Below are 21167 nucleotides of genomic sequence, written 5' to 3' on the forward strand. Positions count from 1 at the left end.
GCACTTCAATTTTTTCCATTTATACTTATTTTTAAATAAAATAATAAAGACATAATATAATACAATATTCATATAGTTGCAGAAAAAGCACTATTAAAGCATGCTGTTTAACCCTACAGAGATTAATAGAATAGCTCAGAATATTTATTTAACAAGGGATATATGAAAGTGCAGGGCTTTTCAGGAGGCACTGGTGGTAAAGAGCTCACCTGCCAATGTAGGATACAAGAGATGTGAGTTCAGTCCCAGGGTCGGGAAATCCCCTGGAGGAGAGCATGGCAACCCACCCCAGTATTCTTGCCTGGAGAATCCCATGGGCAGAGGAGTCAGGCAGTTTACAGTCCATAGGGTCGCAAAGAGTCAAACAAGATGAAGTGAGTTAGCAGGCATGCACGCATGTGAAAGGCTGAGTTCTGCCTTTGCAAACTGGTTTATGGCTACCAGTGCTTAACACATGATGATATGGGTTCTAACAAAACAAAACATTCCTTCATGGACTCATACATTCCTGGTTTACTGAAGTATTTATTTGTGGCAACCAAGCATGTTTTTAGGGCCTGAGGATACAGTGGAGAATGAGGCAAACTAGGTCTTATATTCCTGATAAGGGTTGGAAGGAGACTGACAATAATTAAACATACAAATAGATAGTTTCAGAGAGTACTATGTACTATGAAAAAAAAATATAAAGAGAGTAGACAACCCACAAGGTCTAGCTCAGGTGAGTGTTTAGGAGAGTCCTTCATGGAGAATGTAACATTTGAGCTGAGACAAAAATGATGAGAAAGAACTAGTCATGTGACAAAATGGGAGAAGGGTCTGAAGTCTAGGCAGGGGAAGTGTTGGCCCTGAGGTGGAGAAGCAATGGACAGGAAGAGGACAGTGTGGTTCGAACCTGGAGAGGTAGGCAGGGATCAAATCATGTTGGTCTCATTGGTCATAAGCTAGATTTTGGCTCATGACTCAGTACCACATAAGCATCATTGTGGTAAGACTGAAGATAGTGCTAGTAAGAGTTTGATCTCCATTAAAACTTGCAAGTTTGCAGCAGGAGAAAGAGCTTGAATCAGAATGTAAAACAAGTACGTCTCTAAGCACATCTGATGAGTCCAGATGCTCTTTACTTTCAATTGCAAAGACTCCCTAAGAAAGTAAATTGATTTATGTTTTGGTTCAAACTCTTTATATCATTGCCACCTGGAAACAACCAGTTCACAGACATGCACTTTATGGCCCTGTTCCAGTGAAAATTTTTAGAACACTTACTTTCGAATTGTTACCTGCAGGTGGTAAATTAAATGATTGTTGTTTAGTCGCTAAATTGTGTCTGACTCTTTTGCAACCCCATGGACTGTAGCCTGCCAGGCACCTTTGTTCATGGAATTTCCCAGGCAAGAATACTGGAGTGGGTTGCCATTTTCTTCTCCAGGGGATCTGCTCAACCAGGGATTGAACCCAGGTCTCCGGCACTGCAGGAGGACTCTTTACAGTTTAAGCCACCAGGGAAGCCCAACTTAAAAGGTACAAAGGCATAGTGGAATGGTGCCACTGACATTTTGGAATTGTGTTTACATTTTAACTATAATATTATACTGTTCATCCATTCCATCTTCTGAGTCTTCCTCTGCTTCCATTCAGATAGTTTTGCACACAGGCAAGACCACTCATTTCATTTACAAGGCTATTGATCACTTTAGAGACTTATTGGGACCAATTTGAATTATGAACTTATAGTCCCAAATGCTGCTAAGTTTCTCAAGCTTGTCCCACAGTGATACGTGACATGTACTAAATGAGGAGAACCTCATTTTATTTTAAATATAAAAATCCATCAGATTAACTGTCATCTCAGTCTGGTAGTTTTTAACGGCATAACGTGAGTTTGTTTTCTATTCCATTACCAAAGATATTTACTTAGTTAATAGTTCAAAGAGCTATAAGCCAATCACTGGTAATTGCACTGGGAAAAAGAATAAATTTATGGAAATCATTACAATTACGATAAATGAACCATTTGCCCCATACACTTGCATGTTTCTAATCTGCATAGCTTTGAAATAGAGAGTTTAGTTTGCATCACTATAAACATTTTATGTATTTTCTTCTAGCTTTCATTTTTTAAAGTAAGATTGTAATAGCATTTTGAATGCTGGCTTTTTCATTTTTCTGAGGTTATAAACATTTACTTAATGTCACTATGTATTTTTTTCAGATACATTATTTGTAATGGCTGCTTAGCATTGTATCATATTTTGAGATTTAATCTCTTTCCTCCCCTCCCCCCATTTATTTTGCTTTTATAAATAATGCTAGTGTGAGCATTCTTGCACATCAAGCTTTGTCTGAGTCTCTATTTCTGTAGTTTAAATTCCCAGAAATAAAATTCTTTGCCAACGACCACTCTCTAAAGTGAATACTCACACCGACTTTTAATATGAGGCAAACTGAGTTATCAGCAACAAAAGCAACAGTAACTAACCTTTATAGATCTAATATACAGCGCTAGTATGCACAAATGGGTGTTATGATTGTCATCATTCCTAAGACAGGGAGTGGTTAACAGGCTCATCATATATAACAAATAAATGAATTTAACCCAAGTTGTCTCATTCCAGAGCCAGTGTTCTGCTTAAATAGATAATTTTGGTATATATGATACCGAGCAAAAAAGTTCACAGATCATTTGCTAAAGATAATTATATGCAAATGACTTAGTAATTCGATTCATAGGAATGCACCCAATAGAAACATGTACATATTTGCACCAAAAGATATATACTGGTTATTTATAGCAGTATAGTTTTGTAAATAGCCCCAAACTGGAAATTATCTAAATGCTCATCAAGAATAGAATTAATAAATTGTGGTATATTCACACAATGGAGAACTATATAAAAATGGGAATAAAAACAATCTGTGTGCCACTATAAGAATAAATCTTATAAATAATGTTGAACAAAACAAACCAGTCATAAAAAATACATATTGTGTGAGTTCATTTATGTAAAACACAAAAACCAAAGAAAATGAATTTGTGCTTCTAGAAGCCATCCCACTGAATATACTTGGCAGTTGGGGGTTGGGGTATGGAGGAAAACTAGGAAGTTAGCAGGCACAGTCTTCTGGGGTGCTGTCGTGTTCTGTTCTTTGACCCTGGTGTTGGTTATGTGGATGGTTAGCTTGTGGAAATTCATGAATCTATGACACATGTACTTTTCTTGTATGTATTTTAATTATATAAAATTTTTTTAAAAAATAGTAGTTCCTTTTTGTTACCTATTTTAAATATAGTAGTCTTGTATATATTTTTTAAACATTAAAAGAACAGAGATGATTAAGTAATATTTAGTCTACTTAAATGTTGATATGAAAGAATTAAAAATAAAAACCTTAGAAAAATTTGTTTCCAAAGAAACTTAGAATAGATTATTATTAATTCTAAATGAATACTTTAGGAACATGCTCTGCTACTAACTTTAAACTGAAATGTAATTTTTATACTATTTATGATATTTCTGCATTCTTTTTATTTTTTATAGTTAAACAAGCACACCAGATGTCATTTGAAGGTTTTAGAAGATACATGGATTCATCTGAATGTCTGCTATTTGATAATAAGTATGATCATGTTTACCAAGATATGACTCATCCATTGACTGATTATTTTATTTCAAGTTCACATAATACATACTTGATATCTGACCAATTATGGGGACCAAGTGACCTTTGGGGATATATAAGGTATTTCTTTCAATTTTTGAATCCATTACACTTAAAACATGTTTGAAAGTTCCTAGTGGTTTCTACTACAGCAGGCTGTAATTCACAGTAAAGGAAGGCAATGCATGTTACAGAAACCACAGGGTAGAGAAATTTTGATTGGTGCGTATCTTGAATATCCAACCTTTGGCTGGTTGTATACTTTATTCATTGTATTGTTATCATGCATGCACACATGCATGCTAAGTCACTTCAGTCATGTCCTACGTGTGACACTATGGACTGCAGCCCGCCAGGTTCTTCTGTCGGTGGGATTCTCCAGGCAAGAATACTGGAGTGCATTGCCATGCCCTCCTCTAGGGGATCTTCCTGACCCAGGGATTGAACCTGTGTCTCTTACATCTCCTGCATTGGCAGGTGGGTTCTTCACCATCAGTACCACCTGGGAAGCCCTTAGCATTCACTGCCCTTCTAATCCTGTCTGCCAACTTCCTTTCCTTGATTATTGGCCCTCTGAAGTTTCCTGAAAAATTTGGATATTTTGTGTGGGAAAAATATGAAGAAGACTTTAAAAATCTTATTTAGCTATTCAGAGCATCCTATAGTTTAAAGAAAAATGTGGTCAAAATTAATTCTCAGATATCTCCATGCCAAAAGAAAAAGAGTAGCATTTATAGATGATAATACATATGTTTATAGTCAGCCGACTTACATAGATCAAAGGCAGTCTATGCTGCACCTTTAATTTTGTTTTCTGCAATGTATCATACTGTTCATACCAATTTAGCCTTCAGCTTTAGTTTAGTCAGTCAGCTGAAGATACAGTGGTCAGCAAGATTTTCAAAGTGGTTACATGGAAGAACTGTACAAAAAAGATCTTCACGACCCACATAGTCATGATGATGTGATCACTAATCTAGAACCAGACATCTTGGAATGTGAAGTCAAGTGGGCCTTAGAAAGCATCACTACGAACAAAGCTAGTGGAGGTGATGGAATTCCAATTGAGCTGTTTCAAATCCTGAAAGATGATGCTGTGAAAGTGCTGCACTCAATATGCCAGCAAATTTGGAAAACTCAGCAATGGCCACAGGACTGGAAAAGGTCAGTTTTCATTCCAATCCCAAAGAAAGGCAATGCCAAAGAATGCTCAAACTACCACACAATTGCACTCATCTCACATGCTAGTAAAGTAATGCTCAAAATTCTCCAAGCCAGGCTTCAGCAATACGTGAACCGTGAACTCCCTGATGTTCAAGCTGGTTTTAGAAAAGGCAGAGGAACCAGAGATTAAATTGCCAACATCCGCTGGATCATGGAAAAAACAAGAGAGTTCCAGAAAAACATCTATTTCTGTTTTATTGACTATGCCAAAGCCTTTGACTGTGTGGATCACAAAAAACTGGAAAATTCTGAAAGAGATGGGAATACCAAACCACCTAACCTGCCTCTTGAGAAATCTGTATGCAGGTCAGGAAGCAACAGTTAGAACTGGACATGGAACAACAGACTGGTTCCAAATAGGAAAAGGAGTACGTCAAGGCTGTATATTGTCACCCTGGTTATTTAACTTCTATGCAGAGTACATCATGAGAAACGCTGGACTGGAAGAAACACAAGCTGGAATCAACATTGCTGGGAGAAATCTCAATAACCTCAGATATGCAGATGACACCATGTTTATGGCAGAAAGTGAAGAGGAGCTAAAAAGCCTCTTGATGAAAGTGAAAGAGGAGAGCGAAAAAGTTGGCCTAAAGCTCAACATTCAGAAAACGAAGATCATGGCATCTGTTCCCATCACTTCATGGGAAATAGATGGGGAAACAATGGAAACGGTGTCAGACTTTATGTTTTTGGGCTCCAAAATCACTGCAGATGGTGACTGCAACCATGAAATTAAAAGACGCTTACTCCTTGGAAGAAAAGTTATGACCAACCTAGATAACATATTCAAAAGCAGAGACGTTACTTTGCCAACTAAGGTCTGTCTAGTCAAGGCTATGGTTTTTCTAGTGGTTATGTATGGATGTGAGAGTTGGACTGTGAAGAAAGCTGAGCACCGAAGAATTGATGCTTTTGAACTGTGGTGCTGGAGAAGACTCTTGAGAGTCCCTTGGACTGCAAGGAGATCCAACCAGTCCATTCTGAAGGAGATCAACCCTGGGATTTCTTTGGAAGGAATGATGCTAAAGCTGAAACTCCAGTACATTGGCCACTTCATGCGAAGAATTGACTCATTGGAAAAGACTCTGATGCTGGGAGGGATTGGGGGCAGGAGGAGAAGGGGACGACCAAGCATGAGATGGCTGGATGGCATCACTGACTCGATGGACGTGAGTCTGAGTGAATTCTGGGGGATGGTGATGAACAGGGAGGCCTGGCGTGCTGCGACTCGCAAAGAGTCGGACACGACTGAGCAACTGAACTGAACTGAACACTCATTTGTTCATGAGAATAGACAGATGATAAAGTGGGAAACCAGTATTTCTAGGGACTGAGTCATGTGAACTAAGGTAATGTGACAGAAGGTAATTGTGGGGTAAGGGATGCTCCTTTAATTGAAGGTTCCAGAAAGGTTTCTCAAGAGAGTATAGCTGTGGTCTGAGTGATAATAAAGAAGAAGAAGAAGATCTAGTAAGAAGGGAAGAAGTAGTAATGCTTGGCATGTTTACAAGAGAGAAAGACAGCAAGTGTGGGTATAAATGAGTGAATGGAGAAGGAAGAGAGGTGAATTAGAGGAAACAGGCAAGTTTATGAGAGTCTTGGAGACCATGGAAGGGAGAATAGATTTAATCTGGTTGCAAGGGGAAGTCATTGGAGGGGTTTTCCTTAGGGAAATGTCGTAATTTAATTTATTCTTTACTGTGGAGGAAGGACTGATGGTGAAAGAGTGGAGGTAGAAGATGCTTTGGGAAGATATTGTAGGAGTCCAGGGATGATGGTGATCTAGATGGTTAATTCATGAGGCAGCAGTTGAGATACATGATTAAATTTGAAATATTCTAGGGACACAGAGCCAACAAGGTGATTTACCAGGCAATTTGAAGAGAAGTATGAGGGACAGGGAGTATCAGGATTTGGGGCCTGATAACCTAGAATGTGATGACATTATGGGCAGAGATGGTGAAGCCATTGTAGGGTGTGATTCAAAAGCAAAAGTTCCGTGATGTCCATGTTCAGTTTGAGATATCAATTAGTTATCAAAGGGCTAGGCTAGATAGTCAGTTGGGTATATGTGTCTGGGCTTTAGAAGAAGCATCCAGGTTGGAAAAATAAGCTTGGAAGCCCTTGGCATATAGATGCCATTCAAAGCTATGTGATTGGGTGATATTACTTAGGAAAAATCATAGAAAAGATATCTTATAATCCCATGATAACATCAAACTTACAAATTAATATTGCTTCTATAATTTAAAATCTAAGTAAATACATACATCCACAAATTCAGAAATATACCCACTTAAAATCCTATAAAGATAAGCCCATTCATAGCTCTATGGAAATTTCTATTCATACCTCATTATATTATAATTATTTCTATTCATTACCTCATTATATTTTTTTGAGAGAAAATACACCTTTTCAACAGGTTGATTTAGAAATACAGAAATTTAGTTTTGAATTCTGAGAAAATGTTCTACCCCTGTGAACATTTAAAGTTGAGTTTAATTATATTTCTTACTCTATTTCCTTACCTACCTATGAGGGATACAGTTTGATAAAAGTCTTTCAAAATTTCTCTACTTGTGAGAGGTGGTGTAGAGTGATGTTTATCTATTAATATTTAAGTTTCTGGTGTTGATCTTTCCTCCCAGTCCCTCATTTGTTACTTACCTGATGAGTATAACATTTTTTATGTCTCAGTTTCCTCCTCTTTAAAGAGAAAAACCAATATTAACTGCGCTAAATATTTTAATTCAAGAAACCCCCCTTAGATTTACTTAAGTGGAGAATTTCTTTATTGAGTGAGAAAATTTTCACGATTCATTCCCATGTTTCATTATTCAATCATTTCACTCAGTGTGAGATAGTGAAAAGTGGCCTCCATATCCACTGAAAGAGAACTTTCTCTTACAAGCTTCTGAGTAAACGGTTTGGCAAGACACAGTGCAATCCCCTCATTTTTTGCTGGGGACCAAACCATGTAGTTAAAATAAGCAAAAGGTTGGCTTGATCATGGATAGAATTAAACCTATCTAGAAATTTTAGCAAGAAGCAATATTTTTAAGGTTGTCCTCCATGAAAAAAAAATTTTTTTCTATAAAACCACAGAGGGTTTTGATCTACTAGTAGGCAATAAAACCCAGGTAGTATATGGTTAAAAGTGAAAGTGAAAGTCACTCAGTTGTGTCCGACTCTTTGCAACCCCATGGACTGTATAGTCCATGGAATATGGTTAAAGGTTTAACCTATAATCCAGGAGTGATAATTTTATTTTGTTTAAATTTTACTAGTGCCCTTGTGAAAGGATGCCGCTGTCTGGAAATTGACTGCTGGGATGGATCACAAAATGAACCTATTGTATACCATGGCTATACATTCACCAGCAAGCTTCTGTTTAAAACTGTTATTCAAGCGATACACAAATATGCATTCATAGTATGTACATGCCTTTGTTAAGTCACAGTTATTTAAACATAAGATAATTTGTTTCAAAATCCTACAATGCTTGGCCTTAGTTTAGATCAGTGACATTTCAACTGTTGCTTATGATCCATTAGTTGGCAGCAAAATCCATGTAGTATGTATCATTATGCGTGCATGCCCAGTCATATCCGACTCTTTGTGACCCCATGGACTGTATGCCCATCAGCCTCCTCTGTCGCTGGGATTTTCCAGGCAAGAATACTGGAGCGGGCTACCATTTCCTTCTCCAGGGAGTATATCATTAAAGGTAGATTTATTAAAACAGATCTCAGGTAGGAAGGTACATGTCGTTTCAAGGAACTTTTTGTTTAATTATGTAATTATATTATATGTGTGTATATGTATGCATGCATGCGTGTGTATTATGTCTTAATGTAAATCATATTTCTTACCATGAGTTATGGCCAAAAAGTTTGAGAAATACTGTTCTATTTAATAGTAAATATTTTACCAACATTCAGATATTTTACTTTCAAGACACAAATGTCAAAAATGTATTACCTCAACCTTTGGCATATTTTATACTATGATGGCAGTTATTTATACAGAAAAGAATGTTTAAAAGTTTATTTTGGATTTAAAAATTATTAAATTTATTAAGTTAAAGATTCAAAGATCTAATTCTTTCTTTCTAAAGCTTCTAATTCAGTTTAAAAATACTCGTCTATAAATTGAGCAGGTTTTAATAGTCACTGAATTTTGAAAAATACTTTGATCCCATTGACAAGCATGGTTAATTGAACACCTTCAGATATTTTAAATTGTGTTTTTAAACTTAGTATATTTGATTTCTTTCTTAAGTACTTCAACTGCAGTGTAATTGAAGAGATTTAACAAACTCTAAGTACTTAATGTTTATTTAATAAATTAAACTTACAAAGTTGAAAAACCTAAAGTTCTCCTAGCTTGGCCCATTTATTATCTGTAAACAGAAGCCTAACTTAAAATCACATACTTAGATTAATTGTTCCATTATTTATTAGAGTACAAAATACTAAATATTCATAAAACATTTTAAAATTTATCATAATATAAAACCTTAATATATGGCATTGATTCTCTTAAACATCTAACTTCTGATGTTTAAATTTATCCAAACTTCTCCTTTGAATTTTACACCAGTATAGACAACTTCCTATTTGACATTTCCACTTGCATGTTTAATAGCTACAGTTAACATGTTTCAGCTTGAGTCCAGATCATATCCCTCTTTTTCCTAGTCCCACTTTTCCTATGGTCTTTTCCATCTCAGTTAATGACAACTGTGATTGGCCTCAATTATTATTGTCCACTTTAATGTTCCCTTCTTTTTCTCTAAATCCTCTATATATTCTTCAGCAAATCCTCCTGGCTGTACTTTCCGAATATGCACTGAATTTAATCCCTTTCCCGCATTCTCACTGTCACTCTTCTGGTCAGCCACCATCACCTCTGACTTGCATTACTGCATTATTGCAATAGATCCTGGCTTCTTATCCAGGGTCTCTGCTTCTCTCCCTCCTCTTCTGCAGTTTCATCTTAATATAGCAGAGTGACTTTTTGATAAGTCCAATCATGGCATTCCCCTTTTCAAACTCTTTAATTCCACTCAAAATAAAAGTTAAAGTCTGTACCATGCCTCCCAAGGCCCTACATGACCTGTTTACCATTACCTCCCTGACGTCTTCTCCTCCTCTCTCCCTTGTTCATGTGGCCATTTTTGCCTCCTTACCTCTTTTCAGACCCATCTCAAAGCCTTTGCGCTTGCTATTCCCTTCATCTGAAATACTTTTCCCAAATATTTTTGTACCAAACTCTCCCACTTCATTCAGGGTATATAACTGAGGGAATAAAAGGAAATAGAGACAGTCTGAAAATTCAAAGGCCTTGCAAGGATGGACAGACATCTACAACTTCTAAGACTCCAAAGAGTACGTGATGGAATGAAAAAAAAAGAAAAAGGCTTTGAACAGACTCAATGAAACTTCTCAGTTGGACACAGTGACACAATTTTGCAGCAAACATTAGACTGAAGTTTAGACTTTCTACTCAACATAGTTGCCATTAATTTGGGGATAAGAGAGCGATGAAATAAAATACACTTGATATCTATGGCCCAGAAAGAACTTTGAGTATGGGTACCAGCACATGTGACTTACTAGAAACAAGCATATATGAAATTGTAGTTTTTGAAGACATTAGATTGCTTAAAAACAAAAGATAAGTCTGACTTGTTAGGGGAACCTTAAAACCACCCTTAGTCAGAAAGCGAGCTGCAAAAGTTGTTTGGCTTTAAGAAAAGCCAGCTCCTCAGTTCATACTTCAGATATGGCCAAGGAGGATAAAGACAAGATGATCTTCCCAGAGGACTGAGCAAAGACCACAGAAGACAATGACCTCTTCCCAGGCAAAAACACTGGAGTGGGTTGCCATTTCCTTCTCCAATGCCTGAAAGTGAAAAGTGAAAGTGAAGTCACTCAGTCGTATCCTACTCAGCGATCCCGTGGACTGCAGCCTACCAGACTCCTCCGTCCATAGGATTTTCCAGGCAAGAGTACTGGAGTGGGATGCCATTGCCTTCTCCGCCAGTGAGTGAAGTCAGGGCCTAATTGAGAAATCCATTTGCTAGGCCTTCACTTTGCCTAAACTCAAAATCACTTATTATATTTGGGGAAAAAAATTTACACTCTTCTCTTGACTTAAGTTTATATATGTATAAATGAAAATGAAAATATTAGTTTTTCAGTTGCATCCAACTCTTTGTGACCCCATGGACTGTAGCCCAGCAGGCTCCTCTGTCCAAGGAATTCTCCAGGCAGAAATAGTGGAATGAGTTGCCATTCCTTTCTCCAGAGAATCTTCCTGACCCAAGGATTGAACTTGGGTCTCCACAGGCAGATTCTTTACTGTCTGAGCCACCAGGGAAGCCCTATAAATAAATGTGGGTATTTACAAGAAGATCATTTTGTAGGCTGAATATGAGCCCCAAAGATACTAGATTCTAATTCCTGGAACCTGTAAATGTTATTTTATTTGTTAAAAGGATCTTTGCAGTTGTGATAAGTTAAGAATCTTAACACCATTGAGACACCGCCCTGAATTATCTGGATGGGTCCTAAATGCCAGTATCATATCCTTATTCGTGGGAGGCAGAGGGAGATTTGACACACAAAGGTAATGTGAAGATGAGGGGCAGGCACTGGAGTGATATGACCACAAGCCAAGAAATGTTGGCCACCACCAGAAGCTGGAAGAGGCAGGGACCAGATCTCCCCTAGGACCTGCTGACATCTTAATTTAAGCCTGTGAAACTGATTTCAGAATCTTGGCCTCCACAATTATGAAAAGATAAATATCTGTTGTTTCATGCCACCTAATTTATGGTAATTTGTTACAGCAGCCATAAGAAATTAATAGACTCATACTTAATGTGGTGTTATATGCAATACGACATATGACATATATATCAAAGGTCTGTAATAATTCAGCAGACCTTGCAATTCCTTTTCTTGTTACTGTAAATTGGCAAATGTGCCCTGAAAATTATATGTGGAAAGAAAGAAAATAATTTTGAATAAGATCTCCAAATGAGTGATATTCACTATTTTGTGACAAATTTAAAAGTTACAGTGGTGGAAAATACCTTTGTAGAGTCACTCTTAACCCACTCCAGTAATCTTGCCTAGAGATTCCCATGGACAGAGGAGCCTGGTGGGCTACAGTCCACAGGATCACAAAGAATAGACATGACTGAAGTGACTTAGCATGCACACAGACACACACACACACACACACATACTAAGTCACTTTTACTTACTAGATATTCTTTCTAATGTAAAACCTGGAAATATCTTTATCTTTATTTCTAATTATAATACAGTGAATTTTGATATAGAATTTAAAATAGAAAAAAGTAGAAAATTAACATTTTCTCTAACATATCAGTATTAAAGTTTTTCCTAAAAATATCAAAACATATATATATAGTATATATATATATATACTTTGTAAAGTAAAAATGTAGAATCTTACTTTTTGGCAACTTGTTTTTCTTCAGAAGACTAGATCATAGACACCGATTTCTATAGCAGTATATATAACTCTACTTCCTTTGTGACAGATCTTTATCATTCCTTTATATGAATATGCTATAATTTATTTTAAAAAATTGGGAGTTTTAACAAATTTATTTAAACTGTTGGGAGTTTCAGTTTTTTCACTATATTTTAAGTACAACTAGGACTAATTCACCTTTATATACAGATTTAATGTTCCCTGTTTTGCCAGACTCAAAGTATTTTCAGTTTAAAGAATAGGTAATTATTTTGCTAAGGTACCGAACATGAGAAGTTAGTTTTAAAATCAATTAAGTACTTCTATTAATTGCATTAAAGTTATTGTGGAGTTTTGATTATTAACTGTGGTAATGGTTAATTTTTTTAGGCATCTGAGTACCCAGTGGTGCTTTCTTTAGAAAATCACTGCTCCCCTTCCCAACAAGAAGTGATGGCCGACACTTTGCTCGCTACTTTTGGGGATGCCTTGCTGTCATATACGCTTGATAATTTTTCAGACAGACTACCTTCACCAGAGGTAATATTTTGTCTGAGAAGCTCAGGCTAAGAAAAAGCCTGCTGCTGTTATATTGGCCAATGAAACTAAGCTAGAGATCAATGAAAAATGCTTAGTTTTAATTATAGTGGTGTATCTTTGCAATGTTCCTAGGAAATAGCCCGTGAGTATTTAGGTGAATATATTTTGATAAAAAGGATAGTCTAGCGTAGTGTTAGTTGCTCAGTCATGTCTGACTCTTTGCAACCCTATGGACTGTAGCCTGCCAGGCTCCTCTGTCCATGGGATTCTCCAGGTAAGATTACTGGAGTGGATAGCCATTCCCTTCTGCAGGGAATCTGCCTGAACCAGGGTTCAAACTCAGGTCTCCTGCATTTCAGGAAGATTCTTTACCTCTGAGCCACCAGGTAGCTGAGAAACCAGCTACCTGGGTTTCTATTAGGTTTTTAGGACTATGGAAAAAAGAGCTACATATATTACTACTGTGGGCAAATTAAAAATATGATGAAAGACTTTTCAATGACCATGACAAGTGCAAATTTACCTGTATATGTATAATTGTATCTTTTTCAATTTGTTTCTGTAGGCATTAAAATTCAAAATATTAGTTAGAAACAAGAAAATAGGAACCTTACATGAAACCCTTGAAAGGAAAGGTTCTGATAAGCATGGGCAGGTAGAGGAATTTGAAGAAGAGGAGGAGATAGAACAAGAGGAGGATGGAAGTGGTGCCCAAGAACCAGAACCAGTGGGTGATTTTCAAGATGATTCGGCAAAGGAAGAACAGTCGAAACGGGTGGTTAGAATCCCGCTCTTCAGGAAAAAGAAGGTGAGGCAACATTTTGTGAAAATCTTACAAGTGATTGAAAAGTTGTTTTTATTATTTTGTTAGTTGAGAATTTTTTAACTTTTTGGAGGAAAACATCTTTTTCCTACTTGTAATCACTGTAGTTTATCATTTAAAATTTATTTGGGAAAAATTAGCAGTGGAAAAGAAATTTTAGAAGTTGTTATCTCTTTCCCGTGTTAGCTGTTCGTAAATTCTTTTTCTCTACAGCCAATAAATATTAGGCCTTCTTATATATTAGATGTTGTGCAGTGTACAAAAGATAATGTCTCTGCCCTGAAAGAGAGCTGTCAGAGACAAGAAAATCACTGTTTATATTATACAGTATTTTAAGTATACAAGTTAGCATGACAAAGGAAGGTATACAAGGTTGTAAGCAATACAAAACTAATTCAGCTGGTTTAAGTAAAATATGAATTAATTCAGCTGGTCCATAGAAATGAAACATTCAGGAAAGGGAATCTAATTTCAGGAATGATTGGTTAAAGTGTATTAAGCAAAGTCCACAGAATTTTCTTTATGCCAAGTTTGGCCCCACTTTCCTAATGTGGGCGCAAGCCTTTGCAAAGCTTCAGTTTTACATGCTTTCAGATTCAAATCTGAAAGTCCTACCTATCATTCAGCTGCCCAAGCTGACTCCTTTTGGATCACAGCAAGCTGCTGTGATCCAAGCATGCACACATGCCTAGGTTGGTTACTGTTGCCAGGGGAATGTACTCTGCTTAGCCACGCCCTCTCCACATGATCGACACTTAAGCACATGGATTGAGCATTGCTGGCAATATTTTCCTGAAAACACACACACACACACAGACACACACACACATATTTTGGAAGAGGCTAACAAAAGTGCAGACATGAAATTAGAAGACGCTTACTCCTTGGAAGGAAAGTTATGACCAACCTAGACAGCACATTCAAAAGCAGAGACATTACTTTGCCGACTAAGGTTCGTCTAGTCAAGGCTATGATTTTTCCAGTGGTCATGTATGGATTTGAGAGTTGGACTGTGAAGAAGGCTGAGCGCCGAAGAATTGATGCTTTTGAACTGTGGTGTTGGAGAAGACTCTTGAGAGTCCCTTGGACTGCAAGGAGATCCAACCAGTCCATTGTGAAAGATATCAGCCCTGGAATTTCTTTGGAAGGAATGATGCTTAAGCTGATACTCCAGTACTTTGGCCACCTCATGTGAAGAGTTGACTCATTGGAAAAGACTCTGATGCTGGGAGGGATTGGGGGCAGGAGGAGAAGAGGACGACCGAGGATGAGATGGCTGGATGGCATCACTGACTGGATAGACGCAAGTCTGAACTCCGGGAGTTGGTGATGGACAGGGAGGCCTGGCAGTGCTGTGATTCATGGGGTCGCAAAGAATCGGACATGACTGAGCAACTGAACTGAACTGAACAGAAGGGCAGAGAATATAGATCCTGGGCTGGAAAAGTGTACAATAGTGTGCTATACAGCAGAAGTTATTCCAAAATGTTAGATCACATTAGAAATAGTCTAAAATTCCTGAACTTGTAAAATTCGTGAGACTAAACTAAGACCTTTGGGAAAAGGAAATAGAAGTAATTGCCATCTTCAGTACTTACTGCATGAATTTGGATTTTAGGTTTAGATTGCCTGGTAAGTAACATCAAATGCTATTATCATTGAACATATTTACATTGACCAAATCCAAATAGTTTTTGAGGATATATCTTATGAAAAAACTAAAATCATTGATTTGAAAGCATATTTTCTTTATTAGAAAAAGAATTTTTCAAATGATTAGTGCAAAATTGTGAAATTGTTATTTTTTTTGTTTGCATCACAAAGATAAAAATATCTATGGCCCTATCTGATCTTGTTATTTATACTAAAGTTGAGAAGTTCAAAAGTTTTCATCATTCAAATCTATATCAACAATTTAATGAAAGCAACTCTATTGGGGAGTCCCAAGCCCGAAAACTTACAAAGTTGGCAGGTAAATTCTTATAATTCAAACAGAGGAAGTGTTTAAACAAGTTATATTCACTTTTAAGATGTCAAAATTGATCAACAATGTTCATAAAACTATGTTTTAATACAATTTCAACATATTTAACAGATTTTAAAAAAGGTTATGTGCCTCAGGTCACTTTACATTTTATTTCACAGAACTGAACCGTTAATTTACTTCTCTAAGTCATGGAAGCTTGCTTGAGAATGTCCAGTGTGGACACTTTGTTGGGAGGGGCTGTGGTGAGCAGCTTATATGAGAGAGTAGAGAGTGGCAAGGTTGCAGAGGTAGGCAAAGCTAAATTACAAGGAACTTGAACTTTGTAAGTGAGCAGAAGATTGAAGTCTCAGGAGTTACATGATCCCTTGTATGTTTCTGAACGATGCCTTCAGAATCGTTATCGATGCCTTCATTATCGTGATGATAATGGCTTGTTGTTCAGTCACCCATTTGTGTCTGGCTCTTTTGAGACCCCATGGACTGCAGCATGCCAGGCCTCCCTATCCCTTACCATCTCCCGAAGTTTGCCCAAATTCACGCCCTCTGCATCGGTGATGCCATCCAGCCATCTCATCCTCTGATGCCCTCTTCTCCTCCTGCCCTCAATCTTTCCCAGCATCAGGGGCTTTTCCAATGAGTCAGCTGTTCACGTCAGATGACCAAAATACTGAAGCTTCAGTGTCAGCATCAGTCTTTCCAGCAAGTATTCAGGGTTGATTTCCCTTAGGATTGATTGGCTTATGGCAGTGAAATTGAAGCCAGGTGAACTTTGTGGACATCTATGAATGAATGAATACCTAGTCATTCAGTTGTGTCTGACTCTTTGCGACTGTAGCCTACCAGGCTCCTCTTTCCATGGAATTTTACAGCCAAGAATACTGGAGTGGGATCCTACTCCATGGGATCTTCCCAACCCAGGGATCAAACTCGTGTCTCTTGTGTCTCCTGTGTTGGTAGGATTCTTTACCACTAGCAGAAGTGGGCTTCTATGAGGTAGAGATAAATAGACTGGAAGCTGCATCTCTGAAGTGAAGAAGAAGGTAAAAATTGTACCCAGACCAGGCTGCCAGCTGTGTACGTACAGAGGAGCCATTTGTCTCTGAATCTTGTTTTCATTGTCTCCAGACTGTAAATCTGAGGTGCGTTACTCTACGTGGTACAGCCGGAGATACAACTGTTAGGCCTGGGAAAAAGAATGGGAAGCAGACTCTGCCTTGTTCTCAGACTTACACGGTGGGAAACATCATCAACTTGGAGCTTCCTTGGTGGCTCAATGGTAAAGAATACAGCTGCCAAAGCAGGAGACTCAGGTTCAATCCCTGGGTCAGGAAAATTCCCTATAGAAGAAAATGGCAACCCACTCCAGTTCTTTCCTGGAAAATCCCATGGACAGAGGAGCCTGGTGGCTACAGTCCATGGGGTCACAAAAGAGTCGGACATGACTTAGTGACTAAATAACTGTTATCAACTTAAAAAGGAATGGTCTGTTGGTAGGGGAAATCTTTTCTCTCTTACCCCTCTTGAGTTCTTGTGACTGGACTAATTATAAAATTGATGCCAGACATATTGACAGGAGAAAAAGAAACAAAATTTAATTCATAGAAATGAGACCCTAAGAAGTGACCAGAGTCGGCAGCTTTTATGCTTTCCAGACAAAGAAACAAACGTGTGAGGAACTGACAGGAAATTAGTGAAAAATATAAACAGTTTGAGCTTGGGGTAGTAATTAAATATGGCACCAGGTTTATTTTTATAGGCTTCTCAGCTCTGAATTCCCTATCATTGGTGGAAAGGATGTCCTACCTTCGAATACAGGGAGTGTACCTTTCACATGAGAGATTTATTTACTGTTTTGAAAGAGAAAAAGAGGGAAAGTGTCCCTTTTGCACTGGCCATTGCTTAACTTTAATCTAAAATAATCAGGTTGTCACTGAGGCACATTTTGAGGCAGCCACAGTCAATGAGAATAAGGTGACTTGCCATATCCTTTTTAAAAACTGCAATCTACTATCTTATGTAGAAGCAGAAAAATCAACACCTCCAAACCTGCAAAAGAAAACTTGAGAAAAGCTCCTGACTGTTTGGAAATGCAGATTCTAATATATATGGTGGTTTACCTCATTGGGCTGGCCATCGGTGCTTTAGGGTTTTGAGGCATGTTTTAACTCCTCTCCTCAAAATGCCTGTTAGAAACATGCTGGATATTTTAGGGCTTGTCGGTTTTTGTTGTAAACTGAGGCTTGTGACCAAAAATCTATTCATTAGCTTTACATGGCAGTTAAAAGAATAGAATAGAATGAAATGGAATATAATAAAATGGAATGGAATAGAACTAAATAATAGAATATAGAAGAGTATATTGTATACAGGAAACATAAGTATTATTTTATAAAATGTGTGTGTGTGTGTATGTTGGATTGTGATATAAAGTATATTTTTACTGTGAAATATTGTGAATGGAGTTTGAATTTGACCTACTTTGCTAGAGTCCATGATTTCAAACTATAGGATGGTTTTTGTTGTTGTTCATGCAGTTGGGACTTCTGGGCCAAAAGTGGTTATAATTCTCTCATTCTCATCATATTAAACACTAGATCAGTATTTGAAAAGGGACTGAGTAGAGTCATAAAAGGTAGCATCACCATTTCTTTGGAAAGAGTATAGAGCACTTTTCTTGAACCAAAAGTCAGTTCAGTTCAGTATAGTCGTTCAGTCCTGTCCGACTCTTTGTGATGCCCTGGACTGCAGTATACAAGGCCTCCCTGTTCATCACCAACTCCCGGAGCTTGCTCAAACTCATATTCATCAAGTTGGTGATGCCATCCAACCATCTCATCCTCTGTTGTTCCCTTCTCCTCCTGCCTTCAGTCTTTTCCTGCATCAGGATATTTTCCAATGAGTCAGTTCTTCACATCAGGTGGCCAAAATATTAAAGTTTTAGCTTCAGTATCAGTCCTTCCAATGAATATTCAGAGTTGATTTACTTAAGGATTGACTGGTTGGATCTCCTTGCAGTCCAAGGGACTCTCAAGAGTCTTTCCAACACCACAGTTCAAAAGCATCAATTCTTCAGCGCTCAGCCTTCTTCACAGTCCAACTCTCACATCCATACATGACTACTGGAAAAACAATAGCTTTGTCTAGATGGACCTTTGTTGGCAAAGTAATGTCTCTGCTTTTTAATATGCTGTCTAGGTTGGTCATAGCTTTTCTTCCAAGGAGCAAGCGTCTTTTAATTTCATGGCTGCGGTCACCATCTGCAGTGATTTTGGAGCCCCCCAAAATAAAGTCCCTCACTGTTTCCACTGTTTTTCCATCTATTTGCCATGAAGTGATGGGACGAGATGCCATGACCTTCATTTTCTGAATGTTGAGTTTTAAGCCATCTTTTTCACTCTCCTCTTTCACTTTCATCAAGAGGCTGTTTAGTTCTTCTTCGCCTTCTGCCATAAGGGTGGTGTCATCTGCATATTTGAGGTTATTGATATTTCTCCTGGCAATAAGCAGGATGCTTATTTAACTTATATGCAGAGTATATCATGAGAAATGCTGGGCTGGATGAAGCACAAGCTGGAATCAAGATTGCTCGGAGAAATATCAGTAACCTGACCCAGAGGGATGGTACGGGGAGGGATGTGGGAAGAGGGTTCAGGATGGGGAACACGTGTACACCCGTGGCAGATTCCTGTTGATGTATGGCAAAACCAATACAATATTGTAAAGTAATTAGCCTCCAATTAAAATGAAGAAATTTAAATTAAAAAAAAAAAGCAGGATGACAGCCTTGACCTACTCCTTTCCCAGTTTGTAATCAGTCTGTTGTTCTATGTCAGGCTCTAACTGTTGCTTCTTGACCTGCATACAGATTTCTCAGGAGACAGGTAAGGTGGTCTGGTATTTCCATCTCTTTCAAAATTTTCCACAGTGTTGTGATCCAGACAGTCAGAGGCTCCAGTGTAGTCAATAGAGCAGAAGTAGATGTTTTTCTGGAACTTTCTTGATTTTTCAAAGATCCAGTGGATGCTGGCAATTTGATGTTTAGTTCCTCTGCCTTTTCTAAATCCAGCTTGAACATCCAGAATTTCATAGTTCACATACTGTTGAAGCCTGGCTTGGAGAGTTTTGAGCATTATTTTGCTAGTGTGTGAGATGAGTGCAATTGTATGGTAGTTTGAGCAATCTTTGGCATTGCCTTTCTTTGGGATTGGAATGAAAACTGACCTTTTCCAGTCCTGTGGCCACTGCTGAGTTTTCCAAACTTGCTGGCATATTGAGTGCAGCACTTTCACAGCATCATCATTTAGGATTTGAAATAGCTCAACTGGAATTCCATCACCTCCACTAGCTTTGTTTGATGCTTCCTAAGGCCCACTCGAGTTCGCATTCCAAGATTCTTGGCTCTAGTACATAAGTAATGATTGGTCAAAGATGTACTACTGCTGCTGCTGCTAAGTCACTTCAGTTGTGTCCGACTCTGTGTGACCCCATAGACGGCAGCCCACCAGGCTCCCCCATCCCTGGGATTCTCCAGGCAAGAACACTGGAGTGGGTTGCCATTTCCTTCTCCAATGCATGAAAGTGAAAAGTGAAAGTGAAGTCACTCAGTCATGTCTGACTCTGTGCGACCCCATAGACAGCAGCCTACCAGGCTCCTCCATCCAGGAGATTTTCCACGCAAGAGTACTGGAGTGGGGTGCCATTGCCATCTCCGAAAGATGTACCACAAGGAGGTCCATTATTCTTAAGATATAATAAACATCATTAATTTTATTATAAGGAAAAATCAGAAACAAGTTTTCATAAAGATGAATCTTTTCATTAATCTAAAAATAATGTCATAGGTGAATGTTATTGAAATGGAATGGCTTTCATGTTAGTAAGTCAAAAATGGAAGTTTATAAAAGAGAGTTAACAATACGATTCAATTGAAGCATATGTATATACCTATGTCAGAATAATGGAAATATATATACCAAGAGGTTATCAGGGTTATTAATAGAGTGATGAGATTATATGTTGTTTTCTTATGTTTTCTATTTTGTTTTCTTATTTATCTAAAATAAACATAAATCGCATTTGTGAAAACATAGCATGTTTAATTTCTAAGTCTCAGAAGTAACAAAATCAGATTAAGGATATTTAGTGATCATTCATGTTTATCAATTTGTAGATGAAAAAATTTAAGACCCAGAAGAGTCCATGTTTTATTGAAAGGTAGACATCTAATATAGGACTAGATAAGGAATCGTAACAGTTGGACACAAAAAACACATTTATACATGAGTAGCTTCGAAATGAATTTTTCCTCAAGGAGGGTATAGCCTCTAGAAATGAGTTAATTAAATTAACTGTGATCACTATTAACTCCAGTAACTAATTTTTTATCTGACCATGCATTTAGGAAAAGAATAGCATCTA

The 21167-nt window shown here is 37.7% G+C and overlaps 1 protein-coding gene across 1 annotated transcript in view; it reads left to right on the plus strand.

The window, feature by feature from the left end:
* The window catches only part of PLCZ1 (phospholipase C zeta 1), a 46131-nt gene that overhangs the window by 11258 nt on the left and 13706 nt on the right, over positions 1-21167 (plus strand). The window contains exons 3-7 of the mRNA XM_069579569.1: positions 3540-3741; positions 8175-8319; positions 12790-12939; positions 13505-13747; positions 15587-15734. Of these exons, the coding sequence (XP_069435670.1) occupies positions 3540-3741; positions 8175-8319; positions 12790-12939; positions 13505-13747; positions 15587-15734 (888 nt within the window). The remainder of the gene's footprint in view (positions 1-3539; positions 3742-8174; positions 8320-12789; positions 12940-13504; positions 13748-15586; positions 15735-21167) is intronic.

Source organism: Ovis canadensis, chromosome 3 (assembly GCF_042477335.2).
Source record: "Ovis canadensis isolate MfBH-ARS-UI-01 breed Bighorn chromosome 3, ARS-UI_OviCan_v2, whole genome shotgun sequence".
Lineage (NCBI taxonomy): Eukaryota > Metazoa > Chordata > Mammalia > Artiodactyla > Bovidae > Ovis > Ovis canadensis.